Consider the following 15,866-nt stretch of genomic DNA (forward strand, 5'->3'; position numbering starts at 1 on the left):
GAAAAGCATAGGTACATTGGTACACATATGATATAATATATTAAATATATCATTATAGTATAGTAATGCCGGGCTGCATAAACAATGACTAAACATTTAATTAATTAATAGTGAGCAATGAACATTATAGTGGTCTATGGTTGATCCATTATTACATTTTAGTGAACCTTAAATGTTTAAATTAAAACATTTTTATGCGATTCGGCGTTAGTTTACCTTTCAGTTATTACTAGTTTGCTGACATTCTTATAATGTTCTAAATTGAAATTTCACTGTTGAAATAGTTGTGTACGATTGATTTGTAACACCAATATGAACGCGCTCATAAATTATGATAAACAATAAAATTGCATTTCTACTGTTCGAGAAAATCATTTGAAATTTTAATAAAGTTAAAATTATGTTTCCCGATCATTCTACCAATTGTTTAGGCTAAATTAAAAAAAAAAAAGATTGGTGTAATTTATTGTTACTGAGTAGAATTTCACTGAATATTTAGAATATGAAATGATATTGTCTCTATTTGTTATTTTATATTAATAATTAATTTAATATGATTTTTCTTCAAAATATTAAGTTATAATTGTCTATAGATTTGTAATGTATAATTAACTGAACTAGAAAAAATTATAAATTAGTAATTTAATATAATATTTTATAAAAATGTTTAGTTATTATTATAAAATTTAGTTTTATTGTGATAAATTTTGTATATAATAATATATTAAATAATCAGTATATGATGTGGTAGAAGTAAAAATTATATTTATTCTATTAAAAAATGTAAAAATTATTTTTAGATAGGTATCGCCTGCTTAAACATTATTTGTTCATTGTATTAGAAAATTTACAACATATCTCATAAATGTTGCATAATATAAATGTGCATTTAAGGTTTTATTATAATAACGCAATTTACCTATCCTTTTATTAAACCAACTGTGATATAAAAGGTAAGATAAACTTAATTATAATGTATAACAGGAATTTATTTTCATAAAATTCAATATCAAAGTTTATCTATTTTTATTATGAGTTAACTTATATCAACTGCAAATTATTAAGTTTTTAAAAATAATTATAATATTCTTCAAGAAAAATTATATGAAATATCGCTTGAATTTCATTCAAATTTATATAGGTATCAGATACAATTTTTACACACTGCTAACTGCTTTTTTGCATGTTAATTATTATTTATTATATTTTGCATGTGTATTATGTATGTATTATCCTTTCTGTAGTTGACAATATTTTTTTTTCTTAATATTATTAGTAAATAGTTCAATGATTTAAATGATAATTATAAATAGTACATAAAAATACATTATATTATCTAATTGTAACAAAACATGACTGAGGTATACTTTATATCACGATATTAATGCTATAAGTTATATATATCTACTCATTTTAAAAATATTATATAATTAAGAAGTTAAAGAACACAACATTTAACTTTTAATAACTTCTAAAATATTAAGACCTATATGTTTAAACGAATGAAACAAAAATAGAAGAAAAATAAATTAATACAAAATCTATTTTGTTGAACAATGATTATTTTTCTTTTGTTCTTTTAGCATATTGGAACGTACAATGAAAAAATTAGATTTTAATTCGTTTCTGAAATGTTTCCTATTTATAATAAAACATAAATAGATTCTATTATTTGCTATCCGACTGCAATTAGCAGAAGGATAATAACATTGATGAATGATACATCACACTGAATTCATATTCGTTTCTGAAGATTAACTGTTTAAAAAATGATTGAATGAACAAATATTGATGGATTCACTTTTTGTTTCTCTGACCTTCGATTGTTGGTCTTTATTTCGATTAAAACAATAGATATTTTTTTTCGCTGAATCGGAAAAAAATCGAGACAATTCATACTTGTCAGTTGAAGTTTCTATTTTCTGAACACACACAAATATTAGGTTCTTTATATAAATTCTCAATAAAAGAAAAATTAAATAATTAAAAAAAAAAAAATCAGTGGTATGTTAAGTTACGATTAGATAGGGTCTGACACATGCAGCCGACACGTCGGGGCTAATGCTGATTCTGTTTGCAGCAACCGATGTCGTGGCAACGGAGTCCCGATAACAAGTTCTTGATAGGTCACATGGTGCTTAACAAGTCTGTTTGGGAGACCCCAATCAGCCCGTCTTCCAGCGCGGCCGCCATGTTGGGCCTGAAAATCACCGGCGGCAAATTCCTATCGGCCACCGGAAGAAGATGCGCGATTATTGATCGCGTCCGGAAAGGCAGTACAGCTGACATGGAGGGAAATTTGAAACCGGGTTAGTGGGACACATCGCGTCTGTTGTTTCTCTTCTTCATCCATTGTCGCTTCAATTCTTGTCTGCAGTCAGTTAAAGAATCAAACCCATATTAATAAAAATTCCATTTGTAAAAAAATATATTTATTTATAAAGATAGTTTTCAGACTTCACAAGATTCGTGTCAATTTCTACCAACACATACATTTATATACTTACTATCACTTAAGATTATTTATAGATAGTATGATTGAAATTATACTGAAATCATATATCTGTACACTATACGTAATGAAATCAAGTTTTATTAATTTTTCCCTGTTTTTTCAAATTATAATATATAATAGATATATATAATTTTTTGTTTTTTTTTTTGATTTTTAATTAAGTAACATTTAAGACACACCATAAAAATTTATGAAATAAAATGAATAATCATGTATTTTTAACATTTCATAAAAATAATCTTAATTACTACTCTTAAATTAAAAATTTAAATATTATGTTTGTAGTAAATTATAAATTTTTTTATAAACATTCTAATTCTTACTTATTGGACATGGAAGTACTTTTTAATTAATTCAATTTTGTTTGAATATCTATAATTTATTTTTAAAATAGTTATTGCTATTGTTTTAAATAATGAAATTTAAAATAAATTGATTATTGAGAACACGGATATATTAAATATTAATTAAATAAAACTATAGTTGTATTAATTGCAGAAAACAATAAAATTATTGATTATATATTAAATAATAGTTTATAAAAATATTTAGCAGTATTTAATACTCAAATTTGTATATATAATTCAATTATATATTAGTTAGTAGTATATTTTTAGTTTACATTGAGTAAAATACAGTTAATTTAATTCATTAAATACATTTATATATTGATTTTAAATGAAACGTTTCCTATATTTAATATGGATTTAATTTTTAAATATTATTATTCAGTCAATCTTGAACAATTAGTTGCTGAAATAACAAAAATTAAAGTTAATAGTTTTTTTTTTTTTTAAACATAGAATTATTTAATACAGTCTTAGTATCGTGTGATTTATTTTAAGAAAATAATGTTTTAGTTATTCTTAGCCTACAGTTATTGATATTAGACAAAAATATTAATTAAACAATAATTTAAAATTCAATTTATTTAATTTAATAACATTTTAATATTTTATCTGTTTATAATAACAGGAGACGAGGTATTGGAATGGAATGGTTGTTTATTGCAAGGAAAAACACAAAAAGAAGTCTCAGATATTATTTCAGAATCAAAACATTTGCCACAAATTGAACTCAAAGTGTCCAGGTCAATACTTCCGAGAAGAGCAAGTTATGGCACTCCAACTAAAGGTATATATTTCAAAAACCTATTCTAATACCTATATTGATTAATGATGCCTGTTTCATTTTCTTTCAGCTAAAACGAGTTCAATGGGTTAGCGCGATTTCAAACCGCCCTACTGATGCCCCTCACCCCCTTTAGATTTATAAACATTGAATAAAAAAGAATTATAAAATTACATTAGCAATAAATTAATATGTTTTTTTCAGGTTTATATGATTTGCGTAAAGATAAACCTTATGTAATGGTGACTTCACCGGGTAGTCCTGAACATTTGGCTTTAAATCCAGCCCGGGTCTTAAGGGCTTCCAAAAGTGTTAGTGGACCGAATAGTTTATACGTCGGAGGGAAAATACAGGTAACCCTAATCAATTAAATAAATTGTTCAAATACTGATTTTGTTATTATTTTGTATGTGTGCTTTAGGTCAAATTAGGTTTTGACCCACAATCACTGAAGTTGGTCGTGACTATAATGGCTGCTTCAAATCTGTTACCGCGATCTGATGGTTCACCAAGATCAGCATACGCAAAAGTATGCCTTTTACCTGATACAAGTGAGAAATCTAAACGAAGGACTAAAACGATAATGAACTCCACTGATCCAAAATGGAATCAAAATTTTTCGTTTACAACTATGAGAAGGTCAGATTTGAAGTTTAAAGTTCTTCAAATTTCGTTATGGGATTATGATAACAACCCTACAAATCAATTTCTTGGAGAGGTACTAATCGAATTGGGAATAAAAAAATTAGAAAACTTAGCTGAATGGTATCCATTGACTGCACATCAAGAAATAACTGTATGTTGTTTTTTTTATATTTATTTTATTTTTGATCTATTATTTTTTTATTGTTTTCAAATACTATTTATAGGGAGAAGGAGGTATTTCAATAGGTGATTATGATATGGAATACTCAGGAGAACACTTGTCTCCACCATCTACATTATCTCGACAATCAGATTCAGATGCTTCGGATGTTGATGATTGCTGTAGCGGACGACGAGTTGGAGCTGATGGTGCGTCTATAAGTAGCCTTGGTAGTTCTATAAGGTATAGTATGACGTATGATTAAACGCTATATCATCAATAAAAAAATAAAATACATTTTTAGCCCACCGCCCGATTATGATCATTTGGATCGAAGAAAAAGTCGTAGAGATATGTCTCCATTGCAAAAGTCATATGTGTACGGCACTACAATTGAAAAAAAATATGGATATGACGTCAGTTTAAAAGTAAATACTCTCGATGAATGATGGGTTTTTAAAAATATTTAAAATATTAATGTATTAAAATGTATAGCAGCAGTCTGTACCAATTCGACCTATTACAAGTGTTAGTCATAGATCGAGATCTGCTGCACCAACTGATTCTCCTAGCCAACATTCCAGATCTCGATCGAAAAGTCCAACTATGCTCTCTGACAGAAGAAGTTTATCTCCACCAGACTATAGGTATCCTGGAGGTGTTCAGAGCTATAGACAAGGTCCTTCAAGATTTTTAGCTAGGTCCGCGACTGCTACTCCTACATCCACGCCAAAAAAACGTCAACTTCCCCAAATTCCAGGAACTATGCCTTCTTCTTTAGATGAGCGAATTCCATATGTAAGTTTAAAAAAAGTACTATCTATATTTAACATATATAAAACGGTAATTTTTCAGTATTTTGATGACCAAACGTCATCAGTTCGAAGAAGAACGAGACAAATGCAACCTAGAAGAATTCAGAGTAGAACAGGAGGTCTTGGTAGATTACACCATTATGGCGGATTAAGTGATAGTGATATACCTATGCAACAACGTCGATCTCTGACACCTCCTCACGTTAGGGGATCAATGATGTGTAGAGGAGAAACTGGGGATACTTGTGATATTGATGATAGCGATAGTGTTATCAGCAGTGCTTTATCTACGCAATCTGAACAGCCCAGATCGACGGTATTTTGGTAAAGAACATGACATTATTTAATCAGGATGTTAATATTACATTCCTTTTAAATAACAAAATTAAGTTAGAATTTATGTATTGTTATAGAATCATTACTCATCTACTTTTTACACATTTAGATTTCTGATATTTCAAAGTGGCATATTGTGCGTGTAAACATTCCTTAAATAGAGTACATTTATTACATCGGCTCGAAAATTTATTAGTATTTTCACATACGCATTGATGAATGAGACAATATCTGAAAATCTCACGCTAATGTGTTTTGTCTTTTGCAGCTGCTGCAACGCCACCGATTACCGCTACCCATCAACGTCACATTCACCCAGCTGTAGTTTTAGTAAAAGTAGTAGCAAGCGTGATAGTATACATTTGTACCGTTATAATTCATTTCCTGCTGATTATTTTTTACTCCATCCGATTGACAATAGACCGGTTTTAACGGAAAATTCCCCGACTGAAAACCCTAAACCATTAAAAAAAACAAGATTTAATTTAAATCATCTTGATAATCACGATCCTCTTTATGATTCTGATTCCGGGTTAGATATGCTAGGTTTTCAATCACCAACAGAAAGGCAAAGATCCCGTAGGAAAAGAAACTTGACTCTAGATTTAGGCGAATCAGTGTTAGACGTAGTGGGTAGCTATAGTGGCGCTGCTGTAGCGTTTAGTTATGCTTTAACCGACCCTTTAAATGCTATTGTCCATGGCAGTGATTATGGAGCGTCGCATAGTAGATCTGGATCACAACAATCTCCTGTTATGGCACCAACAACCGATAGCAAGAGGGCTCAATTTTCAAGGAGCTTATCTAATGCTGATGTACAGACAGACAACATAAATGGTATAATTGAAATGAAGTTAGCGTTTCTTTTAATTGTTAAATCGGTAATGTCCGTTTTTAGATTCTGGTAGTTCAGGAAAACGAAGAGGCGATTCGTCTCTAGAAAGTGCCGGTAAAAGCTCAGCTTCTGGGACCAACTCTTCCACTTCCGGTATGGGCAAAAAAAGTGCGTCAGCTTCTCAATTATCAGCAACCGGTGAGTGGTACTCTCAAAAAATCTTATACCACTCCATGACTAAAAATGTTTGAGAAAATTTTAGTAGTCCTTAATAAACGTGAATAAACAAGATTGTGAATTCCTCCATTAAATCAATTAAATAATTAAGACTCTATACTTTGTATAAATCGTTTGACCGGGAAATATGCTAATCTCGGGTTATATCATTGATTAACTATTATTATTTATTATTTTAAGTTTTTTTATTACAATATGTTTGAGATAAAGACAATTTGACACTACTTACATTTCAAAACAATTTATTAGATAGCTAGAACATATATTATTTTGAAACAATCGAGTTAATTTGTATTATAGCAATTAAAACAATACATTCTATTTAACTAATTTGATATTTTTTTAATAAAATGGTCCTTTTTCAAACAGTTTTTTAAACAAATTTTAGAATATTAGTTTCTTATTCAATTTATATTTTAATAGTTATGATTATTTTCCAATTTCATTTTTTCCTAGTAAATTTACTAATTTTGGGCTGGATTTAAAGGGCGCAAGCGTAGGTTAGGTTTTGGTTCGAAAGGAAAATCTTCGTTTACGGTACACAGAAGTGAAGAAGTGCTGCCTGGGGCAAGTCGCCCCCTCGTCAAACAGCCGTCCAGCGTTTCTAGTGACGGTGAAGCATCCCAAGACGGCGAAAGGTTAATAATGTATGATATTTGTAATTTTTTGACAAAAATAAAAAAAAAATTAGAAAAAAATTATAACTATAAAACCACGGAGATATTGATGGTATCCTGGATGAAGACCAAACATGGTAAAAGTCAAAGAAGCCTGTGTATATTGTCGTTTTGGTTTGATGATTTTCAAAAAAATAAGAAGTTTGCCTTTGCATGGGGATTGGATCATCACTCGTGTACATATAATTTTTGTTGTAGAATGTTTGTGCAAACTCTGAACATATTTATGAAAAGATAACATCGTCGCTAGAAATATTCAATACAGTTATTTTCATGGAAAATAATAACAGACGCTTGTAAATATTGCGAATTACAAACACCCCGGCTACGTCTATTGGTATTGGAACATTTTCAGTCATTGTAGACAACCAATAGTCGTATTCCGGTTAGATGATCTTTCGTATTATCACTTAGTCATATCAATACTTTAGGAGTTCGTGCATAGTTGTAGAATGCTTTATTACGGTACATAATGAAGTATGGTTTTTCCACACGTACTAATTTTATTTTAAATTGTATAAACGGTGTGTATAAAAATAAATGAAAAAAATATGTACCGGTATCACCTGAATCCTATACCTAGCAGATCATTATGATATATCCTAATTATTAGTAAACTCCAATCTCAATTTAATTGTTTCGGATATTGTTTTATTTGATTGATTGTTGGATAGAAGGAAGGAGCTCGAAAGGGAAACGCGGTTCAGGTGGAGGAGGCGGTGGCGCCCAACCCAATTTTAAGCGGTCCCAAGAGGTGGCCCCGGGCAGACAAGCAAGCCTCACCAGTCTTTCTAGTGATTGTCCAAGCTCGTAAGTAATCCTATTTCTCTCCCAAATCATCCAAATACATCAATTTATCTCTATTTTGGCCTGTGTGTTTATTTTTAGCTTAAAACTCTTCTCTTAATGCACGTTAATACTTTATATACGCAATTTATACTAAAACGGGTCGAATATAAAATAATAGTAAAAACAAAAACAATTATATCAACAATGAATCTTTCATTGTACCTATTAGTTAAATTTTAAATTAACTATTTTGGATTTTCAAGTAATATTTTATTAAATTATCGTCTGAAAGGATTAAGTACAAAAATGTAATAAATAAACATAACTATATTACACACGTGTATGTGAGATAATATATCATATAATACCACTTAGTATTAATATTAAATAATAAATGAAGTACCGTATTGCAATTTGTATTTTTTCGAGGACAGATATTTTATTGTAATCAATATAGTAAAATTCAAATTGTTATTAATTTTATGATATTTTATTTTATTTTTCAATATAGTTACGAGTACCTGCATTTAAACGTGGTATAATTTTATGCTGAAATCTCATTGGGTACTTAGTAGTATATAATTTTAGTTAAAAAAAAAAAAAGATTATTTCATTAGTTGGTTTATATTTATTTATTCAAGACATTTATGTATAAAAACAAATTAGTAATCATTTATATTTTGATATATTTCAAATTGAGTAGATTTTAAATTATTGCACCAATATTTTCACTTAAATTCATAATAGTTACCAAGCTTAAGATAAATGCTTTGACTTTCTTCGTTGTTTTTGATCAATTAATGTACCCATGTGTTACATTTATACTTGTACAACACATAATCTATATATTTTTGTTTAATTTACAAGTATTGAACAATAATTAGTAGGTTCTTTTTAAATGTGTTTATTGAATAATATAGTTTATTTAATGCATTACATATATTATTTGATATTTCATTAAGTAGGTTAGAAGACTGGATAGAGTAATGATTTTATGAAAATTATATGTTATACGATATTATTAAAAACTATAATACAAACGTGTCGAAATTACATTATTTATGAACAAGTATAACATATTTGTATTTACACTATTAATAATCAATAACATCATATTATAATACCATCAAATCAAAGAAATTAGCATATGAATTTATTTGCATAGGTTTCTTATTAAACACTTAGCTTACTTTTATTAGTATAATTGATAAACTGATGTATTTCGATGTTTATATATTTAAAATGGATCCTATTTATATTTTAAACTCTATTGTTGGAAAACTTAAGTGTTCAATTATTAAATGCGTATTTTTACTAATACATTTTATATTCCAATACTAATAATTAGATACTTAAAAATTGGTATGCAGATTATATACTAATTTAATTGTTTGTATTATAATTTATATATTACATAAAAAAAATCTGTTTGTGTTCTTGTGTAAATAAAATAATGTTACGGATTGTGTTTATTTTAAAATGTCTTCAAAGTACTTGATATAATACATTTTAATGAGACATAAAGTGGACTTTTATGTTATATTGACTATTGTTATATTGTCTTAATATGTACAACATTTGTTTCTTAATTTGTGTTAAAAAGATTTAAATTTGGAAAATGATTTCCAATTTGAACGTTTCTTTTCAACCGTGTAAATAAACAGTTCAATAAAATATGGTGAGTAGTACATTCGTAGGAATCAATGTTTCATCATTAGCAGCACGTGTTACCATTATTTAGAGCTTTGCATTGTAATAGTTATTGATTTTCCTAGAAAGTTTACATTTGCACGTGCATGAATTAGTAAATAAATATTTTTCTAATTACTTTTAGCCACATAATTTAATATTACATAGAAAAAGACATACAATGCTGTTCAGACAAATGAAACAAGTTTCAAGTGATAGTATAAATGGGTAACAATTGTAAGCTATACATACTTCACCATGTACAGTTATCCAAATCGTCACCTTATCACTAAAAACTGATGTTTCAAGTATATCTTTAGAGATATTTCACATGTAAATATTGATCTAATTATTTTTATGACACATTTTAAATCTGAAAAATAATTTCATATGTGATTACGAAAAAAAAAATGATATAATTTTTAATGATGCATAGTATGTAGGAGAATGTATTAAATATAATGAATTTTATTTACGATTCAACCCCTAAAACAAAAAATGTTTTAAACTATCCAGAGAAAAGAAATGTTAAATTAGCCATCAGTATTAGTTTCTTGAATGCAAATGGATTTAGATTATACTTCAATGGAATTATATTTAAAATAAAAATTTCAAATTTAATACATTTTTTACTCCTTATTGCATACAATGTATCAGTTTTCGGTTATTTTTTTAAAAATGAAATGCAAGAACCATAATAGATAAGGTAAGATAAGGTAAGTTATATTCTAGGATACAAAATTCTTTAACGGTAATTACTTGTTATTACAATAATTATGTAATATATACTATTCTCATGTTTGGTCTTCACATGACTATCAATTTCTTCAAGCACTATGGCGATCTATGCCAATAATCTATCTTTTTCAAACGGTCGTAAATATTATGTAGTATTATTTTTTCTAACCTTCGTTTATATTAATTTATTTTACTGTAAAATTTAACTTTTTTTATTCGACATTTTAGCGCTGGTCAGTCCACTGAAGGGGAAGTGACTACGTTTATTGGTAAACTTGGACCAGGACAAAAAGTTAGTCGACAAATATTGGGGACTCCTTATCGAGGTGACGTTAAAATCGGATTCAATTTTTTCGTTAACTTTATGGAAGTCACTGTTTTTGAAGCCAAAGATCTAATTAATGTTAAAGAAACAAAAACAAAGCTTCCAGGTATAAAAATATATTATACATAATATTTTTGTTTAGATTAGAAAGTAATTAAAAATGTATTTTAAAGATAATTCTAATTTAATTTAAATGCTAATTTATTTAAATCAATTTCAGTTATTTTTAATGTAGATTTTTTTTATATTATGTGTTAAATTAAAAATAATAATATATTTTAACAGATACATATGTTAAAGTATATCTCGTGAAAGGCAAAAAGTGTGTGGAAAAACATCGTACAAAAACAATTAAAGAGAGCTTGCAACCTAAGTACATGGAAATGCTCAAATTCAAAAGTTCCCCTGCCGGTTGTTTAATTCAGGTAAGTTTAAAATATTTGTTTTTACTTCTATTACTATATGTTTAATTTTCTAATTTCTTAAACAATTTCTAAACAACATAACTGTTTCAATAGCCATGAAATCTATCTGTTATTGTTAAATTAACCAAACAATACATTATTGATATTTGATCTATAAATAAAAAAAGTATCTAAAAAATATAAAATGGTTTTATATTTTTCGTTGAACTGCTCTACGTTTAATAAAAATAAAAATTTCTATTAATTTTGTAAATGTATTTTTTTTTTTATTGTTTATAATCGCTTCGAATGTTGAATATTTTTATCATTAAATAAATTTAATTTTTTTCAATTTATATTTTAAAATAGTTATAATGTGTGTAGAAAAAAATATATAGGTACTTATATTAATGTTATATATAATATTAAATAAAAAAAAATGTATATAATTGTTCAAAAACTTATCAAATAATTAAGTAGGTATGCTTATAAGTTATAAGTAATAACGATATTAAAATTTTAGGGTACTGTTTCTACAATCAAAATAAATAATTGTTATAAGTTGATTTAAAATATACTGAATTAAAAAGAATCGAATTTTTCCCAATTGAAAATTGGTTTAAAAACTAACGAGTTCCTATTTTTATCATTTATACTTATTATACATTAATGTTTACTCATATAATAATTATACTTCATTATTTCGCAGGTGTCGGTGTGGGGTGATTACGGACGCGAAAAAGGAAGAAAAGTATTTATGGGAGTGGCCGTAATTTATATGGACAGTATAACTACAAGTCCCGGATCGTCATTGACAGAATGGTACAGGCTGTTCGGATCGTCGTCGTTGGTTAGTGTTAATGAAAGATTTCGGAATTCGTTTCCGTCATTGTATCCATGGTAGATCGTATTACATCAATTTATTAGCCCCGTGAACCACCGTAGTAATGTAATATTTTTTTAGTATTTTTTTATTTAACTGTAGTCTGTATTTTTAATGTTGTACAAAAACAATTATTAATTATACGCATTATTAATGATTTATAGAAGTCTACAAGATGAGAATATTATAATAATTATTCATTTACTTAGTATTATATTATAATAGATACATATTTATATAAAGTTTTTTTCTATAAGTCTAGTTTTCAATAGAAAGTATATTTTTTTTACAAATCGATATCCACTAGACACCGGTTTTATCGTGTCCATCGATCATATTGTTATGTTGTAGTAATGTTTTGTATGCGTACGCTATTTAATCAGTTAATCACCTTATTATTTCAATAATATTTTATATGTATATTAAACAATAATCTTCGGTAGAATTACACTTCAGTATAAGTTATATGAGGCCTTTATGGTTGATATGTGTGGCGTGCATGGTACTTAATTTACCATTCTAATGGCGTGTATTTTATATTTATTTATTAGCATTTATACATAAAAACATTTCATATATTTTTCTTCGTTAAAAAAAAAAAAATTAAATTTGAATTTTTTGATTGCTTTAAAATTTAAATTGTTTTATTATGTCTAACTAAGGCGCTATTAAATTAAAATTTTTTGTTTGATATTCCGCTTCACAGGGTACCAAAGTCGGATTGATTTCTATACATACAATATACCTATAACTTTTTTCGTTTTTTACTGTTCATTTATAATACTGATTTTTTTTTTTTTAATTGCAAATAATTGCACTATTTATCTAATAACTACATTATATATATTCTAGCTTTGAAATCATACATATAATTTACCTAATATATAACGCTTGAATTAGTTTTACGTTACAAATATAATAACATTACCTATGGGTGATGTGTATTGTGAGTGTACATATTAATATATAAAATTTAAAATTTAGCGATTAGTTAAAATCGAGTATTGGTCATTATAATTAACTAATTTAAAAATAGCTTTCGAAATTACCAATTTAGATTCACAGCGTGAACAATAGAGTTAGTAATTGTTTATAATGATGGGTTTTTTTTTTTTAATTAAAAAGTAAACTTATTCGAGCTTTAAAAATGTCCAATTGTTATTTTATATTATAAAAATTTGACTCGTTTATCAATTTGTGATTGTCAAAACCGCAATGAAATTCGATAAAAATGCAAAAAACTGCCAAAGTAAAATGTTTATAAAATCTCCATTCAATTTGTCAAAAAGACTTGTTTGCAATTTTTTTTTTTTGACGAAATAAACGTATAAACTTTTGATTTGAAAATAATAAAATTATGAAATAATTTAAAATAGTTATCTTAATAACTTAATATTTTTGTTATTAATCGAAAAAAAACTCAATTCAGAATATTTTTTTAAAATGCAATTAATACGACAAAATTACACCTAAAACAATTATTATTGGACTCTCAACTAGTAACTATAAACAGAAATAGTTCACACGTAAAGCTTATAGATTTTTTAATAATCTGTTCGTCTAAAAATCAATATTGCACTGAACACATTTAATATTACTATAATAACTCAATTCATAACCATGAGTGATATTGATTATTTGTAATCTTTATAACATAACATTATAAATCTTCTAAATATTTTCTTATTTTCTAAAAGTATAATACATTTTACAAGCAGGTACCTAACATTATTAAAACTCCCAAGATAGTATAAAGGAAAATAGGTTGTTTTATTTTATTTCAGTTACCTATGATATTAAATTGATTTATAATTTTGCCCGTCGATTTATTTTAAATGCTTGTTGTTTAAATTGTTTAATATATATTATGATGAAAGATACTCATCCATTTGTTGTATGATACACATTTTAAATAATTATTATGCCAAAAATAAAATTAAAATTTATAATAATTTTGGTTAACAGATTTATGATCCCCGAAAAAAATAATAGTGATGGTTGGTAAAATAATATAAAATAATTGATAAATATTACGATACTTATTTAATCAAATTAATTGACATAGGTGCAATTTAAGTTTGTTTTATTTTTAAATTTTCCTGAATTATTTGTGGGAAATTAACTCTTTTGCATACATATTTACTAACCTTATACCCTTTATAGTTCGCAATATGGACTTAGGAAATAGTATGGGTTTCAAACATTAAAAAAAAAAAAAAAAAAAAAACAATATCCTAATATTAATAAAATTTTAATACAAGTAATAAATTGATATTAAAAATAACAATTGATAGCTGTTATAACATAACAGCTGAAAGTAAAAAAAAATATTTAGAATATAAAATCATAAAATTGATTTAATCCATTTGAGAGCATTAAAATAATTAAAAAAATAGTTCAAGTATATTAACCAATTTAGAAATGCATTATTGGCTGTTGTTATAAATTTAAGGGGTGCAAAATAATTCGAAGCATTCCCCCAAATTGCGCCTATGGTATTATTGAAGAATGTTTTGTGTATACAAATATTTTAATGCATTTTTTGTTTTTTTTTCTTTTGTTACTTGTCTTAATGTTTTTTCTTCGTTTGTGTTTAATTTATGTTTCAGTGAGTTTTGTTGCTTCATTCTATTGGGTTTCTTCTTTGGTGGTTGCATGCAGACAACATTTTTTTGTTTTTAATTCCACTTAAAAGTATTCATTGTTTAATGTCAAGTCACAGTTATGCATTGGAGTATTTTTTAACGCAACTCTAATTTATATTCTCAATATTCTAAAAAGATTATTTGTAAATAAAAGCAAAAATAATATTATTTGTAAATAAATAATTTATTATGGAATTATGTGTTTTGTAACATTAAAACTTTCTTACTATGTCTATACATTCCTAAATAGTTATAATGAAAAACCTGTTTTTAACTGTTTAATTGATAATTAATGGAAAAACCTTAAAATAAACAGTGCATTATTTATTAAAACATTATATTAATTTAGTCCTTGTATCCTATGCATGAAACTCATTCAAGTGGAATATACTTGACTTTTCCATTCATCAACGAAGGTTATGTAGGTATAAAAAACTATGTAAAATAATTTATAATTAGCAAATTTAAGGAGATTTTATGAGATATGAACGTATTCATGTATGTTCGCCGTATGGAACACTACTATCAAAAATAAAAAATATTCTCTTGTAAAATATACCTCAATATATTGAAGTATCTCCTGACCCTTAAAAAAAATTATAAAATTTTGTTTTTGTCCGACTGCAATATATTTCTTCTTCTTTGAAATGTTATTTTAACTATTTAAGAATTTTTCAACATGAAATAGTTCGTAGGTATAGCATTACAATGGTTATCTAATAATTTTAAAATAAACAACTAAACAGAAAATAATTGTTTATGATTTATATTTAACACTAAGTTTAGAATTGCCAAATGCTTTTTATGATAATTAAAAAATGCAAGCAACTATTAAGATGTAATATTATTTAATCTTTCAGTGCGTTTTCAAAGAAAATTTGTAATTTAATAATACATAATGTGTAAGTTTACATAATTTGGATCAAACGTTTAATTAATATGATAACACCAGTGATGATTTGGGTCGCATTTCAAGTGGTTGATTTGTATCAATGTAATCACTAAAACATAAATATAAACGATTTAAATAATTAATAAAAAA

At 26.5% G+C, this 15,866-nt stretch overlaps 2 protein-coding genes across 11 annotated transcripts in view; one reads left to right on the top strand and one right to left on the bottom strand.

Annotated features, from left to right (window-relative positions):
* Window positions 1-15,019, top strand: part of LOC112599325 (regulating synaptic membrane exocytosis protein 2) — a 31,375-nt gene extending 16,356 nt beyond the window's left edge. For 2 of the 10 annotated variants that reach the window (XM_025346177.1, XM_025346183.1), the window contains exons 6-21: window positions 2,081-2,309; window positions 3,491-3,649; window positions 3,717-3,734; window positions 3,851-3,999; window positions 4,068-4,442; window positions 4,516-4,694; window positions 4,756-4,879; window positions 4,947-5,249; window positions 5,307-5,590; window positions 6,309-6,439; window positions 6,501-6,635; window positions 7,162-7,321; window positions 10,796-10,998; window positions 11,178-11,317; window positions 12,006-12,146; window positions 14,789-15,019. In XM_025346177.1, coding sequence (XP_025201962.1) covers window positions 2,081-2,309; window positions 3,491-3,649; window positions 3,717-3,734; window positions 3,851-3,999; window positions 4,068-4,442; window positions 4,516-4,694; window positions 4,756-4,879; window positions 4,947-5,249; window positions 5,307-5,590; window positions 6,309-6,439; window positions 6,501-6,635; window positions 7,162-7,321; window positions 10,796-10,998; window positions 11,178-11,317; window positions 12,006-12,146; window positions 14,789-14,791 — 2,733 coding nt within the window. In that variant the 3' untranslated portion in view covers window positions 14,792-15,019. Of the gene's footprint in view, window positions 1-2,080; window positions 2,310-3,490; window positions 3,650-3,716; window positions 3,735-3,850; window positions 4,000-4,067; window positions 4,443-4,515; window positions 4,695-4,755; window positions 4,880-4,946; window positions 5,250-5,306; window positions 5,591-5,870; window positions 6,440-6,500; window positions 6,636-7,161; window positions 7,322-8,025; window positions 8,162-10,795; window positions 10,999-11,177; window positions 11,318-12,005; window positions 12,147-14,788 lie in introns of all 10 variants that reach the window. The other 8 variants (XM_025346176.1, XM_025346178.1, XM_025346179.1 and 5 more) reach the window with 8 other exon arrangements.
* A 555-nt stretch (window positions 15,020-15,574) lies between these two features.
* Window positions 15,575-15,825, bottom strand: LOC112599327 (maltase 2-like; the record flags this gene model as incomplete). Its single annotated transcript, XM_025346186.1, is given in 1 exon segment — window positions 15,575-15,825. A coding segment is annotated over 1 exon segment (67 nt), but the record flags the coding sequence as incomplete, so codon positions are not given.
* Between the last annotated feature and the right edge of the window lie 41 nt (window positions 15,826-15,866).

This window comes from Melanaphis sacchari, unplaced genomic scaffold (assembly GCF_002803265.2).
Source record: "Melanaphis sacchari strain LSU unplaced genomic scaffold, SCAv2.0 Contig50_pilon_pilon, whole genome shotgun sequence".
NCBI lineage: Eukaryota > Metazoa > Arthropoda > Insecta > Hemiptera > Aphididae > Melanaphis > Melanaphis sacchari.